This window comes from Centroberyx gerrardi, chromosome 16 (assembly GCF_048128805.1).
Source record: "Centroberyx gerrardi isolate f3 chromosome 16, fCenGer3.hap1.cur.20231027, whole genome shotgun sequence".
NCBI classification, from domain to species: domain Eukaryota; kingdom Metazoa; phylum Chordata; class Actinopteri; order Beryciformes; family Berycidae; genus Centroberyx; species Centroberyx gerrardi.
Window position 1 is genome coordinate 26,944,135 of NC_136012.1, and position 22,516 is coordinate 26,966,650.

General features: G+C 41.7%; 1 protein-coding gene across 1 annotated transcript; it reads left to right on the plus strand.

The window, feature by feature from the left end:
* The first annotated feature begins 2,552 nt into the window (after window positions 1-2,552).
* On the plus strand, window positions 2,553-18,664 carry g3bp1 (GTPase activating protein (SH3 domain) binding protein 1). Its single transcript, XM_078289205.1, has 12 exons — window positions 2,553-2,679; window positions 6,831-6,947; window positions 7,750-7,831; window positions 9,092-9,265; window positions 11,237-11,327; window positions 12,375-12,468; window positions 14,317-14,563; window positions 14,953-15,054; window positions 16,053-16,170; window positions 16,581-16,706; window positions 17,141-17,250; window positions 17,363-18,664. The coding sequence occupies exons 2-12, from the start codon at window positions 6,853-6,855 to the stop codon at window positions 17,612-17,614; spliced, it is 1,491 nt and encodes a 496-aa protein (XP_078145331.1). The 5' UTR covers window positions 2,553-2,679; window positions 6,831-6,852; the 3' UTR covers window positions 17,615-18,664.
* Window positions 18,665-22,516: the final 3,852 nt, after the last annotated feature.

Here is a 22,516-nt window from a genome sequence, read left to right on the forward strand (position 1 = left end):
ATGGGTGTGGACTTGTACAAACACTGGCTAAGTGTTGATATTCAACGCGGATCATTTCACTGTTGCTACACACACCGCCTCCCTGCTCGCCTCGCACGGAGCTGCTCACGGTCCCAAGGGAGACTGCAGAGGGAGAGAGAGCACCCAGTCTCCATCCCGACCCGTTCATCCAGACACCGAAGGAGGAAGAATGTGGAACAACGGCGGAGCCTCATCCACAAAGCCTGGGAAGTCCCGCCTCTCTCTCTCCCGCACCGGGGAAAAATGTTCTCAGCTTCCTTCTTTGGTGTCTGTCTCACACTCCCACTGTGGCTGTGAGGGGAAAAAGGCTGGTGTGTGTGTGTGTGTGTGTGTAAATTAACGCAGGTTATTTTGTCCTTGCTACTGAAAGTAAAAGTAGTTTAGGTTTTTATCTTATTATTATTACAGGCAGACAGCACTGTGAATCTTTTAACCAATCAATTATCTATCTATCTGTCATACTAACCCATCTATTCCCGTCTATTAGTCAGTTAACACTAAAATTAATTTTAATTAGGCCAACAGACATAGTAGCTATACTCCATACAGAAATGACACAGCTTCTGCATGTTAAACTGCAAACAATATCCATCCTAACAAGACATTTAATCTACTGCTGAGTCTTAAAAATATGATTTTTCTCATAACAAATGAGAAAATCTGCCAGTGGGCTGAGATGATTCCACTTGCACCCAATGCAAATCAACTTTTCTTGAACCAAACGGCATTTTTGCGATACAAGATCTGCCTTATTTCTTATTTAATTCCAGAAATTAGTGAACCTGCATTGGGAACAAGTGGAATTATCTCATCCTGCTGGCAGAATTTTTCACTCGTTTTAAGAAAAATAAGATTTTCTCACTGAATAGGAGACTTAATCAGTGGTTCTCAAAGTGAGAGAGCTTTCAGGTGAAGTAGTACCCTCTGTCGGCCATATTGGAGGTCCGTAGCTCTGTGAACAAATGATTGTGTTTCTAAATGTACAACTAACAGAATTCAATAAACATGGTTAATTTCTGTGCTGTTTTTGACGGGAAACTGATCATTTCCCCACTGATATATGATCAATTGTGTGTTTAGATGTCAGCTTGTTAGCTAGCTAACCATAGCATCTGGTCAGCTAATTGTCTTGTTAGCACATCTGATTAGCACACTAACATATCTACTAGAAGCTAGCGTTAGCATGTTCACATTAACATCAGTGTGTTTGCTGGCTAGTTAGCTAGCTAACAGTTTGTTCAGGTTAACTGAGCTGACTCTTCTCAAGCTACAACTCAGAGTGTTTTGGAGTAGAGACTAGGGCTAAAGACAAGACAGTTTACTGTGTCACAGTAACCAAATCCACCTTATCACACTATTCACTTTTACTGAGAACGTTACTGAATGGATCTACAGCCACACCACAACAAGCTGACTCAGCTGCTCTGTTTCTAGCTGCTTGGTAGAGATTTAGATATTATTTGCATTTCTCCACTGCACCTCCATGATGGCATCAGTATGGCTGCCAGGAGATTTGTGACACAACTGCAAAGCCTCTGACTGGCAGAGAATGTATAAGAACGACTGCTGTACTCATTTCACACACTATTTTTCTGTCCATATAGTGTTGTCAGTTCTTCTAATTCAAATCAACAGTAACAAAAATCTCATCTCCATATGAGTCTCTGTGACTGAATCTTATTAAATAGTGGTCTGTGGCCTTATGTGTGTCTGTTGAGGTTCCTGACATGAGTTTGAGAAGTCCCGGACTAAAAGACTTTAAAAGTGATGGATGTGCTCAGAACGTTTGTCTGCTTCAGGAAAGAAGCTGTTGAGGTGACGAGTAGTTCTTGTTTTCAGTGACCTGTAGCGTTTTCCAGATGGTAGCTGTAAGCTGAAAGAAGTGCCCCCTCCCCCCTTTCAAAAGTCCTTGGGTTATTTTCATGTTTTCACTTCAGCTGAAGGATTACATGTTCCTGTATGGGTTTAGAAACTTCTATGACCCCAGTCCTTATGAAACCATTTCAAAACCCCATTGGATAACCTCTGAAATGCACGGTCATCAAGCTAAACACAAGACTGTTTTTCTTAGATGCTGAAGCTGACATCTTGGAGATACAACGTTTTCTATTCTATTCTATTCTATTGAAAATACTCAATGACAGTCTAGTCCCTCTGCAGCGGCAGCAGCAGCTACATTACAGGTAAATTTTACAGAATGAAATATACAGAATTTGATGAGTCATCTGCTCTGATTTAATTAAACCAATTTAGACACTGAATACAGTTTTGTCGCCCTCAAGCGGACAATTGGCTCCGGTGCACCTCTCTCTGCTAAACCGGTAGGTGCCGGTCAGTCAACCCAACGCACCTTCAACCATTACTGCGATGTGATTGGTCTGGGTGGGGAAGCCAGGTAGAGGCACAGCCCGCCGCGATTGGCTGTTACGTCTGGGCCCTTGCGGTAGAGCCAGTCGATTGGTGAAAATTGTGTTAAGCTTTCATTTGATTGGCTAGTCGTTTTTAAGGGGCGGGAGTTCAAGTTCGGTTGCGAAGCTGAAACCGGTAAGCGAGCAGTCTAGCACGTTGTAAAGCCGCTAGTCTTTCTGGCAACTGCGGAGGTGATTCAAAGAAATCACTCGTTTCTAATTCAACGTTTTTTTGATAATTGACCCACTGGTAAGTTGTTATTTTGGATCATTTGCCACGAATTTGTGATGAAATGTCTTGATTTGTTTCCCTATCGTGCTAGCTAGATTATCTGGGTCGCTCTTCGCGGCTCCGTCTATATCCTGGAATGTGGACTGTGACTGTTAGCCACCTATGGCGTTAGCTCGGAGAATGTGTTCTGCTGCGTTAAATTAGACAGTACTTATGAAGTTATTAGATTTTAAATTATCAGTAGGTGAGTTAGGTGCTGCTGAGTCACGCTGTCGTGCTTAAACCACCACTAATATCACAAAATGTTTCACTTTCCAGATGATACCCACCGCCCACATAGCACCGTTCCTGCCCTCCAATTCAATCGTGACTCCCTCCTTTCCCGTCTTTCTTCATCGTCTTTTTAGCTGGCTGTCTGTAATTTCATCCAGTCAACAGATTTGTCGTGTTTGCTCGGTAGTTTTCCCTCCAGCTGAGATACAGGGTGGCTAGGTGATGTTAGCCAGGTAGCTAGCTAGCCGGGCTGTGTGTGACTGGGGACCGGGACACGTGTTGGGCTTCTCTTGAATCGGATCTAACGTGTGTCTGTCCCAATTTGGGGCCATCTTTTTATCCAGCTGTCGCGGCTAGCTAGCAGGCCAGCTAGCGTGCTATTTAAGCACGGGTTATATCTGGCAAACGACGTGGAGAGCTATTAAGCCCCGCCGTACGCAGCGGCCATGACTGGTGTGTTGAGGCCGGTTGATCCGGCGAATGGCAGCATCACTGTGGGCACGGCGTGGCCTTTGTCTGCATGCCATGCTTGCATTTCCTGCAGGCTGCACTCTGATATGGCTGCTACAGTACAAGTAGCCTTCAGTTGCTTTTATTCAAAGTAGTCTGTATTCAAATAATCAAGACTAATCCAAGAAATTAGTACAGATGTTAGCTCGACATAATGATCTGTCCCAACCTTGGTTCAGCTTGTTAGGCAGCTTCACCTCAGCTACCTCTGGCCGGAGTGATTGGCTTAGCCTGGTGGATTGGTGCTGCTAGCTGGTTGTGTTGGTTGCTAAGTGTGTGGCAGTATAACAGATGTCTCTATAGGTTGTTAAGACAGGTGTGGCCAACAGTGCATTAACTGATATGGGGAAGGGCTTGTTCCCTGGCTGTTCAGCACCATGTAGGGATGTGACTTCTGAGGCACATGAGGAGCTTCTACAGAGTCTGACTGCTTTACTCCGACAAACTCTGTTCGAAAAACTCGCTTTCCTGCTTCTTTGTCTTTTGTCACATTTTTGTCTCTTGTCTGCCTGAGTTTCTGATGTATTCTGATGGAAAGGGACCAGGAAACTTTGTCCAGTGGCTACGGTGGCTGGTACATCCCAAAATTCACCATCCAACTATTCTACCAGTCAAATATATTTTTTACTAATGATGTTCATCTTGAATAGAATAGGACCTCCCAAATGATGGCTGGTTACCTGCTGAAGTGGCTGGCAGAGTGGATAAACTTACCAGCCACAGCTAAAATACCAGCCTTTCACTTGTGGTTAGTCTCACCCCAGTCATATTAAATGGTTAGCCTAGGTAAGCCCAGGTTGTGGGTAAGAGCGCCAAAGTAAACTCATATAATCTTTCATTAGATGCTGGGAAAGGCCAAATGGTACCGTAGCTCTACAAAAAGCCAGAAACCAACGTTTTATATTATCTGTCTTCTTTTAGTAATCGAGGAGGTGTGTGCTTTAGGTTCAGTTATGAACTAGAAGAAAGGAGTAGAGAAATCATTGATGCCTTTGGAGTGAGATATTTGAGTGCGATGACTGTGCGGTTTCAAAATTTTACCCACTTGGTATGAAAACAAATGGCAAATGTCTGTTTGTTTTCCATGCCCTGGGCGGGCTGTTTTCATGTCGGTGCACCCAGATGGGGCAGTAAAAGTTTATCAGAATCATTCCGTTTTGTAGATCAAACACATTTCATGCCGCTGGCGTCTCAACGCGTTCCAAAAAAAAAAAACGACTGAAAATGAGTCCATACAGTGATGAGAGCGGCAAACTCTCACCCTGTGTATCATATGCTGTTGTGAAATCAGGGGTCATGCTTACCTAACCTGATTTACACTTCAAACTGTCCTTTTGATTTCCTAACACAAACAGATTTCGACGTAATGGTCTGACTACTCTTCAGTTAGAATAAGTGGATGATCAAGTCGCAGCCCGGATATGAACTTACTCCATCTCCTCTTCGACAGCTAGACAGGTGTTTTAGCTGTAATACCCAAGAGAGTGATTTTTGCCGCGGTAAAGAACAGTCTCGGGGGATTTATGACTTCTTCTATCCAACGCGTACCGATGCATGTGTGCCGTTTTGAAAAGTTTCTTCAAAGCAGCGTACATAACAACCAAGAGAAAACAAGATGGTTTGCTATCCAGCTCCCTGGATACCACAACAGTTGGCATAGCAGCCAATAAACCACGACTAGCTGTGCCTTATGGGAATTATCAGCTCAGTTGAAACACGTCTATAGCCAGTCAGATGGTTTGGCTGAAATCGCCTGTTGTATAAATAACTGTACCTTACTATCACACCTTTTCCTCCCAAAGAATTTGAGAATTAACAGGATGCAACACAGTTTGGGTCCCAAAAGCAGCAGCAAAACCAGAGAGGTGACAGGAAATGCAGAACAAGAAAACACAAGGCAGCAGAGCAGTACAAGAAGGTCTAGGAGATCCACATTTCACTTTCGTTTAGTAAAAATTATGCATGTACATATATACACAATAATAATTATAACTTTATTTGTATAGCACCTTTCTAAAATCAGAGTTTACAAAGTGCTTTACAGAAAACAAGAGAAACAAATCAGAAGACAGTCAGTAATAGAAACCACAGGGCAAAAACACAAGACCGATAAGGCGAGTTAAAAACTTGCAGAACAGCAGCAGCTCAGACATTTTACTGGTTAAACTTGTCTTTATAACCTGCTGGGTGTTTCTGAAAAAGGGATCCAAAATGCTTCGGGTTACCTGATACTTTTTCCTCAACATGTAGAAGTTCATCCTGTTGGTGTGGACGGTGTTAAAGTCTCACTGAGTTGGTTTAACCAAGCTTCAAACTGGTGTGACGACTGTTTCCATAATTTTAAAGCGGTCTTCTTGGCAAGTATCATTCCATAAATGAGAGATGTTACCTAGGCAGGTATATAACCTTTCTCACTGTCTCCTTTGGGATGGGACTAGTATTTTAGTATTTTAGGTTTCCTGTCCACACACCTCATTTTTACACTAAAACTCAATCCAAAAATTGACCCTCAAGGGAAATCTGGATTGCACTAAAAACTCATACCTGTCACAACACATACTCCTTGATTTACTTGAAACAGAAAAATCAAATTTCTCAGTAGCAGTAATGTTTGATTCATGACAAGATTTAACAGCCAATTTAACTGTAAACTGCCTGTTACATTTTTTAAAAAGGAAAAGGTCAGGGGTCAGTCAGTGCCAAAAGTAGCTGGGGAATTTAAAATCCTAACAGATTTCAAAAATGAAATGCATCAGACATAAAGTCAGATTTTTTTGTTTTGTCTATCATACATATGCTCTCACTTGAGCGATCCATCGTCAGTCAATATGTATTGATATGCACATTAATGCAACATGCAAATTCAAAGAGGAAAAACTGAGAATTTTAGTAAAGCTGTGATTGGGAGAGACCCGGTCAGTGTGGGCTGAAGTGATCAGGCTTTATCAGAAAAACGGTAATTGTAGTAATTTGAATTCTTGTAGGACTGGAGTTCCCAGATAATTATCCTCGCATAATCATTCATTTTAACTGTAACACTTCACTGTAAACTGGGCTCTCATTGGCTGTTGGTGTCTCCGCCCCAACAAAATATGTGATCCCCAAACACTTCAGGATGTCAAACATGTTTGACGTGATCTGCGCTCGGATCAGCCTGCGAGTCGATGGTTCAGATTGAATCTATAAACTGGTCGCACTACCAGATAATCTGAGCTGACTGTCCGTCTCGACCGAGCCTCCGATCAGGTCCCCCCCCCCACCGATCATCAGGATGTCTGACTGTGGTGTTAATTGGCCCGATAATCCTCTAGTGTGTCCCCAGCCTGAGACATCCATCCTGCCTGACCCACTTCCTCCTCTTCCTCTCCTCCTCCTCCTCCTCACAGATCTTTCCAGCTGACCAAAGAAATGGTGATGGAGAAGCCAAGTGCCCAGCTGGTCGGGCGAGAGTTTGTCCGACAGTACTACACACTCCTGAACCAGGCCCCCGACTACCTGCACAGGTAGGACCATCACCTGTCCATCTGTATGATATGATTAATAGTCAAATTTTGCTTAAGCTACGATATTCATTAGGATATTTCACTTCAGAGTACAACATTTCAATGCATGGGGGGGGGAAAGTAGAAGATTTTTGGCTGTAGTACTACAGGTAATGGAATAGCAGGCTACTGAAACCTGATCCAATAGGATGATACCTGAATGTTCATCTTACACCAGTATATATGTAAAGTTTCCTTCCAAAATGAGGTATCCGCTATTTGAAATTAGGGCTGGGCGATGTGGTCGAAACCAATATCACAATACGTGACGCGTATGCAAAATCGCACGTTAGGCTTAAATAATCAAACAAATGTTCATCCCATTGAACTGAATGTTAGGTGTGATGTCAAATAAAACAGAATTTTTCAAATGATAGTCCATAAAATGTTTCATTTATTTAATTTTGTCCGTTTTTTAATAAAATTAGCTTGTTATCATCAGTTTAGACAGCAGAATTGTCTGTCGTGATATCCCAAAATCACCATAACATCACGATATAATTCCACTGAACACGATAAACCATAATATTGAATTATCACTCAACCCTATTTTGAAGTAATAGTTTTGACTTTTGAGGTTGGAGTCATCTGTTCTGAAACATGGACCCTTTAATTTCAGGCAGCAACATTTTCCCAAAATGGAGATAGTGTTTTGGAATGAGCTCCTTCATATGTATTTAATATTAATGTGCTTGGGTGTGCAGTCTTTTTGTTTAAAGGATCTTTCTTTAAACATATTAACCTTTTGTGTTTCTTTGTTTAGGTTTTATGGCAAGAACTCCTCCTACGTGCACGGCGGCCTGGACAGCAACGGCAAACCGGTGGAGGCTGTTTATGGACAATCTGTAAGTCGTGTTGATACTGCATCAAGCAAATGACAGCTTTAGATATCTGTTTTTGCCATAGAGGGGCACGGCACTTCACTCCCACATACCCAACACAGAAAGAGAAGAAGAAAAAAAAAAACACTGCACCACTCTGCCAATTGTGCTGAAATGAAAGCTGTTTTCTAGTGCTGCGTTTTGTCCAACAAGGACATTGAAGGTTGTCTCTCTTGTTCTCTCTGCCTGCAGGGAATTTTGTAAGAACATGATGGTGAATTTCTTGGAGAACATTTGAAATTATGTGACTTGGATAAAGTGTAGTCTCTTTTTTTTTTTAACACAACATTCCCATTAAGTTCTATTGATTTACTGCTTTTTCTGTTGATTTCCTGGTGAATTTCTAAAGGTGCGTTCACACCAAGCTTGTCTGGAGCATTTTTCTTCCCTCCAAAATCTGGTGCGTTTACTGCTTTTATAGTTTGTGTTTTTTTTGTTCAGGGGAGAACAATACCATTCGAACTTGAGTTGTACCAAATAACGGTACAGAGACGCTAAAAAATGAACTGTGGTGCGGTTCGTTAGGAGTGAGAACGTAATCTGAACCAACTACAGGAAACCACCCCAAAATACAAGGATTTATGGATGGGAGACGGATGTTGACATCTGATAACCAGCAGTTGCTCATGCTTGGAAAGCCTAGCAAGACAAAATGAAGTCTGGACTGATGCTCATATTTGGCTATTTCTTCATGTGTTCCTAACTGGTATGAACACCAGAGAAGATCAATTACAGCGGAGAGAGCAGACAAGTCCATCGTGCTTAGCTAGAGTTACATGAAGGTGCATTTGTTTTGCACTAGATTATGAAACTAGTACTTTCTATTCTAAAACTAGAAATGAGCTAAAGGAGTAAATGCTTCAGAGTTTGAATAAACTGCTCCAAACAAACTCAAACAAATCAAAAATTTCTCTATAAGCGCTTAAAAAGGCACGAGTAAAAAAAATAACCTAGAACTCTCCTCTTCTGCTGAAGCTCCATAAGGTGATGGTACTGAGACCATCTTATTCTAAAATGGTCCAAGGAAATGTAGAACATTGTTTTTTCTCTGTTGGCTCCACTAGAGAAGACCCAAGTTTTGTAATAGTTTAGTTTGTGTAATATTGTGGATCAGTGCCATTGAGGCCCAAGAGAAGCAGGTTTTCATTCAGACCCAACACTACACTGACTTTAACGTAGACCAGTCTGGATTGATCTTGATTCCCTCTCACCTCCCTCTTCCAGGAGATCCATAAGAAGGTGATGGCGCTGAGTTTCCGGGACTGTCACACCAAGATCCGGCACGTGGACGCCCACGCCACGCTGAACGAGGGCGTGGTCGTGCAGGTGATGGGCGAGCTGTCCAACAACATGCAGCCCATGAGGAAGTTCATGCAGACCTTTGTGCTGGCGCCCGAGGTGGGTCGTCTACATTCCTACATTTTAGTGCAACTCATGAATGCAGCAGGAGACAAAGTGTAAATTCCTAGATCAACATTACAAGCAACCAGTTCATTTACATTTTAAGATTAAAAATTGGACAACATTTTAATCATTAGATGAAATTGAGTTGTTGCAACAGCCAATGGAATATATATTATGAATGGTGTAAATTGGGAGGCAACTGAAAATTCAAATGCTACAACATATTAAGTAGAAAAAATATATATATGTATGCAGATTGTCCAAATTTACAGCACTAGAACATAAAAAGTATGAACAAAATATGAAAGAGGAAAACATTCGAAATGCAGTATGAAAATAACTGGAAGCTATAAAGATATCAAGATATTTGCATTATATAAGAATTTGAAAATGTGAAAAAGTTAGGCATCAAGCCGATTCAGTCTTATTCAGAGTGTTTTCAGTATGGTTAATGATAAACTTGACTTGTCTGTAAAGACGTGATAAAACGAGGCACTTCCAGTAATCATTTAGTATATTTGAGGATCCTCCAGCCTCTGGTCCTTGTTCTGCAAAACCTCCCGGCCGACGGTGATAAACATTTTCATGTTTTACAAGGCTGATGCAAAGCAAGAGTGCACTTTCTGTGAAACGGCAGACAGTCGACTCGTTCAACAGCTGACGACATTAACGGTCAAAATGATCGGTCTGGCAAGTCATGGAAAATACAAAAGCGCTAAAACTCAGTGATGAAAAAAGAAACTGGAGTTGAAGTGGGAACCATGTGAAACATTCATGAGTTTAACAACATTTAGAGGAGTATGATGAGTAGAGCCAGTCTGCGCCCGGTGTGATAAATTTTGTTCTGTCTTTTTTTTATTTCCTTCTTCCACGGTTCTGTTTCAAACATGTTTTATGACCATAATAACGTCAGGGAGGTGTGTGTGTTAAGCTCTTCATGTAAAAAGGTTTGAGCGTTGCCAGAGTATTTGGTTATGAACCATAATCAAAATGTAAAGTCCCCTCTGAGTCCTCTGCTTGGTGCTGACATGATCCTTGTCTTTGAGGATTTAAAAGAAAAATTCACCCTTAAACACCCAATGCTGTTACATACCTTGCATTCCTGGACCCATTTTGTTTGTTTCGTGTTATTTTTCTTGGCCAAACGTATTTCCAATGCAGCTAAGAATGAGTTTGATATGAGAAAATGTTTCAGGATGTAAAACATCAGCGGTAAACGTCAGGTTTTGGTGTCAGTCCCTCAGAATCAAAGAGCGAGGGCTTCTTTCTAGAGCCGCCATTTTTGCACCAAGAGACGTTCAACAATCATACAGGGAGAGAATATAGGAAACTGAAGTAATGGTGGATATGCTTGAGGGAAAGTGGGTTCACCAACTAAGTAAATTAATCACAAAATAACTCCTGGAATGCATTGAACTTCGCAAATTGCTGTTATCTAACAGTGTGAGAAGATCTGAAGATGTATTTTTCCTTTTAATGATCAGTGATTTCTCATTGTTGCGTGGACCTGTGATTGTATTCGCGTGTAATATTTTTCGTGTTTTTCTGGCAGAAATGGGTATATAAAATATTGAACTCTGTCTGGCTGGTGTAATGCAGTGGTTCTCAACGTGGGGTCCGGGGACCACCAGGGGTCCTTGAGGGGTTTCCAGGGGGTCCCCAGCAAATTGATGAATTGTTAAACTTCAGCATTATTTCATTTACAAGAAGTTAACACATTAGAGAATGTAGAAGAATGACTGTTTTGATCATAGTTTCTCTGTTATCTCTCTACCTACAATACAGATAGATATGATTTTGTCCAGAATCCCATGACTAACAATAAAAATATTCTCAGATTTGGGTCCGAGAGACAAAATCTCATCAAATGGGGGTCCGTTGCCCTAATGTGGACTAAATTAGGGTCCTTGATATGAAAAAGGTTGAGATTCACTGGTGTAATGAATGTGTTTTTTTTTCCTCCAGGGAACCGTCGCGAACAAATTCTACGTCCACAACGACGTGTTTCGTTACCAAGACGAAGTGTTCGGCGACTCCGACTCCGAGCCTCCCGAAGGTGAGGCGACATCCGTGATTTTTAAAAACTCTTTCGTCCCTGACCTGCCTTTCATGTTCCTCCTTTACCTTTTTATCTTCTCTCTGTGTATATAGAAATCACATTTCTACTCCCATCACATCTCTTCCTGACATGGCCAAAGATGAATTAATCTATGGAGAGAGACTGATTTATGCTCGGATGGTTGTTCCGCCGTTATTGGCCCCGTAGATGAGATGGATCATGACTCAAAACGTTTTTGATCCTCTCCCTTTGAACTGTTACTCTCTTTGTTTGATGGCAGTTGAAGCTGATTGCTTGACGTAATGGAGAGATGAGTCAAGGGACCTCAGATGTTTGATGTCTGGGAATATTTGATTGAAGATTTCTAAAACGACAAATGGAACATGGGGGGGAATAGGAAGCCAAGATTGGATCACAAGGTCCATCACATCGAATATATCATATTGTCTAATGTAGAAAAATGAAAATGCCCCCCGGTGATTTTTGCTCTGTTGACGTCGATGTATTGCACAGAGCTGCACAATAAATTGTGCATGATTGTAGATCACAATTTTAGTTTCCACAATTGATAATCAGACTTTGGCCATACAGAAACATTTGGCATCATTTCAAAGAAAGACAGCTATGTAAATAGCCAAGATGTTCATATAAGATGTAAAAAATCAAAAGCAGTAAAATACCTTTTTCCGCCACAATGGTGAGATTTATAATCGTGATCACAATATGTAGCAGAACATTTTTTTATTGTGATTTCAATAAATAAATGTGCAGGCCCAGTATTGCTGCTGCAGAAATAATTGGACATCTCCAGTCATTTTATTTATTTTCAGAAACTGGTTGACTGTCATTTTAAAAAAAGCTGTAGTGTGCTTTTTTATTTTTTTTATTTTTTATTTTTTAATAGGGTTTCATCGGCCATAGAATCATTAAACTCTGCAGGTTTTCATCCCAGGTCACAGTCCTTGGGTAGATGTTTCCGGTAGCGGCGGCAGCAGGCAGGCGGGACGTTCGCTGTTCTCAACCCCGTGTGGTTTTGTGTTTCAGAGTCTGAGGACGAGGTGGAGGAGATGGAGGAGAGGGTTCCCTCTCCTGACGTGGCTCAGGAAGAGTCTGCTGCCTTCTACGAACAGACGCCCTGGTAAGGACCGGCGTCGCCGCATGAGAACCTGAACTGGAATAAAGACTGCGGTGCCTTGCTTGAGAAATGGCACAATAATACTAGAGTTTTTCAAGAGCTGGAACTCTGCTTAGAGCAACAATTAATCCCAAAAAAAAAAAACGAAATCGCAGTCTGAACTTGTGCAATTTCCGAATCGCAGAGGCTGAAATTAATTAAGAGAGAGAGAGACGTCCAAACTGGATTTGTGGACAAGGAGTTTTAGAGCTGCAGGTAATCTTTGGTCCATAAATCAAAACCTTTCATCAGACTCAAACTAAATCAAGTAAATCCTGCACACTGACATCTATTTTTCTTGTAACACTTTTCTTTAACCAATTTAAAGTTCTAAAAACTTTATGACGAGCAAAACTTGTGATATGAACCACAGTTTAAATTGCAATATTCTGTCAAATAATCACAAGATTTTTTTGTCAGTATCTTTCAGCCCTATTTACGATGTACACTGATGTACATAAATCCTTGTAAGATCGAGTTTTACTCACAGATTGTTTGCCGTACTTTTGACCATAAAAATCCTGCTCCAGATGACTCAAGACGAGCATTTCTGCCGTTCCTTCAAGCGTGCAGTTTACTCAAAACAAAACTCCTCCAATTACATACCTGTGCTTTTGTTTCCTCTTGCCTTGCTGATTGTAATTCACGCCTCGCTGGTTTGCCTAAATAGATGATAGACAGACTTCACCTCCTGCAAAATGCTGCTGCTAGAAGGCTTATTAGGACTAAAGAGTGAACATATCACACCTGTATTGGCCACTGGCTTCGTTTCTCTTCTACAATTCATTTTTAAGATTCTTCTACTGGTTTTTAAGGTACTAAATGATTTTGCACCTCCACACATCAGAATGCCTGAAGGAAAATGCTCAAAGTCGCTTCTTGAAATCATCAAACGCCGGTTTACTGAAGATTCCCACTGTAAAGCAAAAGAAAAGACGCTGCTTTTATCCTTCAAAGACTTGGCGCATTCTTCCACTTCAGATTCGTCAGGCTTCCTCTGTAAATGGTTTTAAAAAGCAGTTGAAAGCACTTTTTCACTTTGGCATTTTAATAGAATTTTTACCCTCCATTGTTTTTAGCCTGCAGCTTATTTCTGCTGTTTTATTTCCTTTTTATAAACAGATATCTTACATATTCATATCTCTTTAATGAGTATTCTTTATTTTGTACAGCACTTTAAGCTTCATATCATGTATGAAAGGTGCTATATATACTGTGTATATATATGAAGCTAAATCATAAGGGATAGTTGCATCTCATTCTGTAGCTTGGTAAATGTTAGAGAATATCCCCACATGTCTGTAAAGCAAAAGCAAATTTTCACTCCTTTTTAAGTGGTATGAAAATGAACATTTTCAATTTTGTATGCAGTTTTAGCCTCAAGTCACCCAGGTAACTGTCATGCTGTACTGAGGTGCATTTGAATGTGCTTTAACAACAAAATGAGGCTTGTGTGCGTCGTCAAATAGTAGAAGCAGGGATCCGACAATTACCGGTATTACTATATATCACCGTAAAAAAACTATAAGTTATTACACAGCCCTTCATCTTTATTACCGTGACGACCGCGATAACAGTCTCACGTTAAAATGTGTTTAAAAAAGAGAAATGTCTTGCTCTTGATACATTTGTTTTAAGTAATTGAAGCATATTATTTTAAGGTTTTCATCTTATTAAAAATGATCAGGATAATATTGTATACTGAGATGATTTTGGCCAAGATAATCGTACTATGAAATCTTCATAAGCGACGGTTGCATCAGGTCCTGTGTTTTTGATTTAAAACTATAAACCCGTCCTTGTCCGTTCCAGTCCGGAGCCGGCGGTTCCCGGCGAGGACGAGGAAGGAGCGGCGGCGAGCCCCGAGCCGGAGCCGGAGGCCGAGAAGGAGGCCGAGGCCGCCGCGGTGGAGCTGAAGACGGAGACGATGCTGGAGACGCAAGCAGAGACGCACACGGCCGACGAGCAGACAGAGAAAAGCTCCGCCGCCGCCCCGCCCACCGCAGAACCCGCCGCCGCGCCCGCCGAACCCACCGCCGCCGCTCCAGAGGAAAACAGGGTGAGTACACTGGGCACAAGATACAGATAAGAAAAAGATAAACTGAAGATAATAAACTCATAAAGATAGAGATGCATATTTACAGGGTGAAATGGCTCACTGTTCCCTTATCAGGTGTACAGATAGGAGAACAAATATACAGTGTGTCCAGACGTGCAAATATGTGTGGATGTTATTATTCACATCATTAAATTTATAGGTGGAGGTAGTATATGTACATAAATGTGCAGATGCGTGTTCTTAAAATATACAATTTTAAAATGAGTAACAATTTAAAATGCGATCCAGGTGGAACTCCCTCCTCAAGGAAGATGACGATGTATAAATTAACGAATGTGATTTCTTATTGGGCGTCTTATCGGTCTTTACCGTTTCCTGTGTTCCCCCAGCCGTTCTCCTGGGCGTCGGTCACCAGTAAGAACCTCCCACCCAGCGGGGCCGTCCCAGTCTCAGGGTTCCCCCACGTCGTCAAAGTCCCTCCCACAGCACCGGTAAGTCTAACGCCTGCTTGGTTCTGTTTGGCACAGTGGAGAAGAAGAAGAAGAAGAAATTTAGAAGGCCTGCTGTACTGGAAAATAGTCAAGATGTTGATATAAGATGCCAAAAGTGCAGTAAAATATAAAAGCTTTGTTTCCAAGCTGGTGCGATTGATCTGGGTTACAGCATCTTCCAAAATAATTGTCTATTTTAACTATAATCATGCAGCTCAATGAGAAATCTGTTTAACTGCAACCTCATCTCAAAACAAAGACAAAATGTGAACAAGTCAAGATTTCTATTCTAAAACATTATACAGTATATCAATTTGGGGGGGAAACGATTATTACCTGAATTTCACTGTTCATCATCTCAAAAATGTTGAGAATCTAATCTCAGCCAGAGACTTGTTTCCTATCTTCCTTTTAAAACTTGTCACGATTTGTTTTTAATTTTGTTCCGTCAGTCATTTTGTGACGAGTAGGTGTGACTTTTTTTCAAAATGTTTGAAATCTCATTTTGGAACGCAACTCTCCTGTCCAACGTTGTATTAATGTAGGAGTTAAAGCCCAAGATGAAGCGATGGTGAACTGCTGTCTTCAGCCGTCACAGCAGTTCATCCTCAGCTGTTCTGACAAGAGTGTTGCATTTTACTCCCAGAAAGAAAATGTGATTTTTGTAGCCCAGAGTAGAGATGAAGGCAGAGTGACTGTCCCCAGCAGAGGACACACACACACACACACACACACACACACTCTACACCTTCTTGATGATAATGAGAGTTGTTCTGTTTTTTCTCTTGCCCAGAGTCAAGTCATGAGTCCCAGCCAACAGCGGCAAACACACTTTCCACTTTTTCTCGTTCTTTTTCTCTCTCTCTCTCTCTCTCTCTCTCTCTCTCTCTCTCTCTCTCTCTCTCTCTCTCTCTCTCTCTCTCTCTCTCTCTCTCTCTCTCTCTCTCTCTCTCTCTCTCTCTCTCTCTCTAATATATTTGTGTGTTTTGTTGTTTCAGGCCAGAGTGGAGGTGAAGTCAGAGTCGCAGTCAGCAGCACAGAGACCACAGAGAGACCAGAGGCCGAGGGAACAGAGGCCTGGAGGCCCTCCGCCTGTACACAGAGGGCCCAGACCAGGTACACACACACACACACACACACACACACGGGGTGGGAAATTGTCACCAACCAAATGCAACTCCAGCAGCCACTTTGGCAGGTAACCAGCCATTATTCTGAGGTCCTTTTTGTACTCTAAAGTGCATACTTCTTAATTCTTGGGATTTACAAAACACTGTGGCCTTTGGAAAAATAAGTTTCCTGCCCTACACACACACACACACACACACACACACACACACACACACACACACACACACACACACACACACACACACACACACACACACACACGCACGCCTTGGTGCATTCTCATACCAGATGCAGGAATACACACATGCAACGACAGATGCAGGTTAAACCATTCGCCACACACGGCCGAGCAGCACCAGTACCTTCTCACATCACGTGTGTGTGTTGTGTTCCAGTGCGGGAGGGCGAGCAGGGCGAGTCGGAGGTGCGCAGGGTCATCCGGTACCCCGACGCCCACCAGCTGTTCGTGGGAAACGTCCCGCACGACGTGGACAAGGCCGAGCTCAAGGAGTTCTTCGAACGTAAGTAGTGAATGATCTAGGCTGATTTTTCTCTGTTTCATATCATAAAATGAATACTTAAGAGTTTTCTGGATGCTGGTCAGACTAAGTAAGCAATTTGAAGAATCACTGTAGGCTCTGGGAACTTGTCATGGGCATTTGTCATTTTTTGACAGCTGAATAACCACTTATAGAAGACATTATAAATATTTGTGTTCTAGCTAAACTTATACTGTGCTATAAATACCTGCTTCATAGAAAGTGTTGCCTTGTTTTCTCTGACATGTCGGGTGTGGGAGGAAATTTGTGCTCAGTTCTTTTACATTGCAGGTTATGTTAAATGTTCAAAACCTGAATATCTTGTATATGTAACCAGGGCAGGAAACTGCAGACAAATCTTAGTCACCTGGCTGGTGTGTAACATGATCCCCCCCCCCCCCCCCCCCCCTCCACAGAGTATGGTACAGTCCTGGAGCTGAGGATCAACAGCGGAGGGAAGCTGCCAAACTTTGGCTTCGTGGTGTTTGACGACTCTGAACCCGTACAGAAGATCCTCAGCAACAGGGTGAGAATCAGTATTACAAGGTTTCATCTGGTTGGGATTTTGAGCTTTATTCAAATTTCTTCTTATTTCTAAAATTTGGTGATAAAATAATTCTCCCCTCTCCTCTCCCCAGCCCATCAAGTTCAGAGGCGACGTGCGTCTGAACGTGGAGGAGAAGAAGACCCGGTCGGCCAGGGAGGGCGACAGGCGGGACGTCCGGCCCAGGGGTCCCGGAGGCCCCGGGGGTCCCAGGGAGCGGATAGGAGGCGGCGGCGGCGGCCCCCGCGGCCCCCCCGCCCGCGGAGGCATGGCACAGAAGCCCAGCTTCGGCTCCGGACGGGGCGCCGGGCCCAGCGAGGGCCGCTACTCCGGCCAGCGCCAGTGAGCGGCGCCGGGGCCCCAAACCTGAGTCACATTACTGTTGGAAACGGATTCGATTCGCTTCTGAAGGGTTTATCGATCCGGTCTGTTCAGCGGGAAACTATTTGACAAAGTGGAACACAAAACATCTAGAGGGAGCAAAGACGAGGAGGAAATATTGAATCACGGAGTCAAAATTCGGGGCTCCCATACATGCCCTGATTTCTGGCTTGATGATGTCATTGTCTCCTCCTCGTTCTTCCTCCTAGTTACGCTCGAAGCTAACAGGCTAAACTCGACCGAACAGAAGTGTCTCGAAGGGTTTCTCTCAGTAACTGACGCAGGTTTGGTCGAGAGCTTTCGCCAACGTCACGCCAGCTCCTGCTGAGGTCGACAGCCAGTCTCGACATCTGTCTCCCACAAAGATGGCTGCCCCCCCCCGCCCTCCCTCCCTCCCCCTCTCCCTCTCCTTCCTCCTCTTCCTCACCTGCTGCTTTTCGTTTCCTCTCCCAGGAATCCAGAATGTCACTCCTCCTCCTCCTCCTCTTCCTCTTCTTTCTATCCTCCTTTTGTCTCCTCCTCCTCCTCCACCAACACACATGTATAATCTGGACTTTTTTTCTTTGTCTCTTTTTTTTTGTTTTTTCATGCTGAACTTGAATTTGTTAAGAAGAAACAAAAATCTAAACACACGCAAACACGAGAAAAAAAAGGGTAAATACTACTTGAATTGGGGATTAAAAAACCCAGAGGTTAGGTTTTCGCGTTCTCTCTCCCTGTTTCTTAAAGGAACGTGTACTTTACTGCTTGGGCAATCCTGTGTATTGCTGCCACCGTTGTATCTAGCGATGGATCTGTCTTATCTTTTTATTCTATCAGGTCAAGAAGCGAACTGTAGTGGTTTTTATTTGAGTAATGTTGGCTTGTAATATGTGGAATCATGGACGCGTCTGAATGGAGCATGTATCAAATCCCGTTAGCCTTCTACTACCGATGCACTTCATTTGTCATCATGTGTAAAATGAGCTCACCTGCCGATGAGAGAACTAAATAAAAAGTGATTTACTGTTTTAAACCTCGTCTCTGTTCACTTCTTATTCAGCATCGACTTGGTTGTACTGATGCTCGTTAAGAGATGCAATTGGCAATCTATTGACCGACAAATGCACTTCCAGTCAAAAGTTTGGACACACCACATTTTTCTTTATTTTTACTATTTTACACATTGTAGAATAATAGTAAAGATTTCAAAACTATGAAATAACACAAATGGAATCATGCAGCGACCAAAAAAGTGTTAAATAGAAAACATCTTTAGATTCTTTAAAGTAGCCGCCCTTTGCCTTGATGCAAAGGCTTTGGAAAGAAATCAGGATCAACTTCACTGTTTATATTTGTCTAAGAAACTAATTTAAAGCAGTTAAGCAGAAGCCTTTAGATCAAAATGGCTTTAAGAGAATGAAAAACAGAACATTCAGTCAGGTGTCCAAACTGTTGGCTGGTAGTGAATACATTTTCTCAAAGTTTAATTCCAAAACAAGGTATCTATTTGTATTGTAGCTGATGAACCTGATTGGTGCAAAGTTATGGTACATTTTAAAGGATAGAATAACTTGAGCGAAGGGCTCAACAAAATAACTTCTACAGACTGGACCCTTTATATTTTAGCTGTTGAATAAGTAAAGGGTTAGGGTTAACATAACTCACTCACTGTTTCACTTCAGGGTTTACAGACTTAACAAATTTAAACTTTTCCGTCCTCAAAATTCATGTTCAGCTGCCAAACTGTCGGTCCTTGGATCAAAAGCTCAGACAGTAGTAGTTCTCTGATCTGAAGACCTGTATTCAGGCCTCCACAAGACCAGCTGCAGGGGGGCTGTCCTGTAACTGACCCTGACCTCTGACCCCTCTGTTGGAGGCGGACAAGAGAAAAGACCGATTTCTCCTTAGAGGATCAATAGAGGAACACGAATGAGATAAACGGCTTCAATAAATCACAATGTATTGGAAACGAAACTTACGCACCTTCATGTGGTCGACAGTAAAAAATAAAGTGGGGAAGTGTTCAGCGTGAAGACGAGGCTGCCAAACTGAATAAATGCAACTAATGGGACCGACTGTCACCTGACGTGTTTTATATTACATCCGCAGGGCTGAACGATATTGACAAAAAAATCTAATTGCGATTATTTAATAGAATATGTTCTTCTTGTCTTGAATAAGTCTTCTTGTCATACATTTTTTAGAACTTTAAAATTGTTTAAAGAAAAGTCAGTCAGTGTTGCAGATTTACTGAGTTTGAGTCTGATGGAAGGTTTTGATTCATGGACCAATTTGGATTTTTTTTCTCGATTAATTGTTCAGCTCTATTCACAACTTATTTGGGCTCCTGACCCTGAAGCGATCCCCCACCCCTCACACACACGCTAATCAGTATTTCACAGAGAAAAAGCTCACAGAAAACTTTAGACATGAGACAAACAGGCAAGGCAAACTTTATTTATGTTGCATATTTATGACATTTCATACAGAAGGCAAATTCAATGTGCTTCACATAAAACACAAAATACATAATTTAGACAGAAGATTTAGAAGAAATAGACATAATAGTTTTTTTTCCTATCTCATAAATTGTGTCGTAACTCCTCAAAATTATCTCACGACTCCCTGGGGGGTCCCGACCTCCAGGTTGAGAAACACTGCAGTACACCTAAAATCTGCAGATATCAAAGAAAGAGTTTATAGATTTAAATGTTAGTAGGTGGGGCAGCTTGGTGGTTCAGCTGGTTAAGGTTCATGCCATGTAACTGTGACATCTTGGTTTGAATCCGGCCCGGGACATTAGTCACGTTCCCCTCTGCTCCTCCCCCAGTCTGTCCCGTCTCCACTTAAAACTCTCTAATAAAGGCAAAAATCTGAGGTCAATTTAGGGCCCATTGAGAGAAAATATCGGAACTGAGAACAAGAATCATGTAAATTTTAAATTCCTCGTTTACATATTTTTTTTTTTGCTTTCTCCTTTACAGTTTTGGTTTCATGTTTATGGTTTAGTTTTCTCTTTTATGGGTTTGGTTTCACATTTATGGTTTGCTTTTTGTTTTTGCTTTCAGCCGTAAATAGACCTCATACAAAAACATATTCTGAATTATTTTTTTATTTTAATTTTTTTCACATACAGTGTAATTTGAATAGTTTCTTACCGTCAACAGAGTAATGTGAGCCCAGCCCTCCAGGCTAAGACCGCCGGTCATAACTCGTCCAATTGGTGAACCATCTAGAATCCAGATTCCCCGACTTGAGGAGACTTTAAGTTTAAGGGAAAGTTGTATATCTAATAATCCCGACAGCACCTGAACGCTCCATCAATCAGACCGGGAAGAGATTGCTTTAACGGAAAAAAATGATTCATCTTTTTTTTTACCTTTTCAGCTAAGAGAGTTTAATTTCTCCACTCGCTCCGTGTTGGACTTCAGTTGTCATGTAGAGAGCCTGGAGATGGACGATAAGTGCTTTCCATCTAAATGATTAGCATTGATCCCCCCCCCCCCCGGGTTTCAGCTGTTCATCTGTCTCGCTGATCAGTGGCCCGGAGGTCAGACCGGGTCGGGGCCACTGATGATTTGAACTGAGAATGCAGGATAAACTCCAGTTGAGCTCCTGCAGTGTGAGTGTGACATTTCAATGATGCTGGATTGGAACTTTGGACCCTATCAAACTCGCTCAAATGACTTGCTTATGCTTAAGGTCCCCCGAGCACGGTCTAAATTTGGAAAGTCAGTCTTTTATTTTAGTGCCCCTAATTCTTGGAATGATCTTCAACACATGCTAAAAATCAATACTCTACTAACCTATGGACAATTTAAAACCATGATCACAAACCTCCCTGCCGCAATGTGTAACTGTTTTAATTGATTTTCTTTATTCTCATCTATGTCTTGTCCTATTTATTTTTTAACTTTTATCTTGTCTGTAACTCGACATCACTGTAAATGAGGGCAACCTCAATGGTTCTTCGAGTTTAAATAAAGGAAAAAAAAAAAAAAAACAAGTCTCCCAGCTGTAAGGAAACAGAATGTGAATTGAACAGAACTGAATTCCATTAAATTCCATGAAATTCCACTTCTAAGAGAGTTTGTCTCAACTCGCTAAACATTATAAATCAAAACATTATGAATCAAATAAAGACAGTTCAACAAATCAAACACATTCAGTCATAATGTATGGATTACCATTACATGTTCTGCATCAAATACCAGCTGAAAGGAACATTTATTACCTCTATTTTATGATATTCAGTATTATGATAATATATAACACTATGTGGAATCTCAGATATGCGGTGAGAAAAAACAAAAAAACATGGAATTTTACTGAATTAAATGAAACTTCCAGAAATTCGAATTCAATTCTGCCTCCTGTTGGTTTTTTTTCCAATTCCAGTTCCTCAGTTGAATTGGAATTGATGAGTTCATTCATGATTTGACCCCAGACCCCGGTCAGAGACAGTCCTGTAATGGAAAACTCGCAGGTTCAAATCCCACATCAGCTGGTGGACACTTCAGCAGCCAGCTGTCCTGCTGAAGTGTCCATGAGCAACTCACTAACATCCATCCATCTCTCTGTGAGTCGTTCTGGATCAGAGTCTCAACTACAGACCTGCAGTGTTGCTCTGAACAGACAGCCTGACAGCCTGCAGGTTTTGTAGCTGACGTTTGACAGCTTGTGAAAAATACAGTATGTGCAAAATTGGATAACAGATCTGTGCTTTTTTTTTTTTTTTTTTTTTTTTTTAGCTTTTTAAACAATAATAATCATTATTCACACTGCCAGTAGCAGTCTGTCAGAACAGGGTTCGACCAATATGGGTTTTTGAAAGTCGATAGATTACTGGCTTTAAATGAAGAAATAATTAACAAAAAAAATAGTG

Bases quoted from the DNA above. Each gene is read 5' to 3' on its own strand.
- g3bp1 (XM_078289205.1), top strand. From the start codon at position 6,853: ATGGTGATGGAGAAGCCAAGTGCCCAGCTGGTCGGGCGAGAGTTTGTC. The intron at 7,832-9,091 runs GTAAGTCGTGTT...TCCCTCTTCCAG, and splicing joins AGGCTGTTTATGGACAATCT to GAGATCCATAAGAAGGTGAT. The intron at 16,171-16,580 runs GTACACACACAC...GTTGTGTTCCAG, and splicing joins ACACAGAGGGCCCAGACCAG to TGCGGGAGGGCGAGCAGGGC.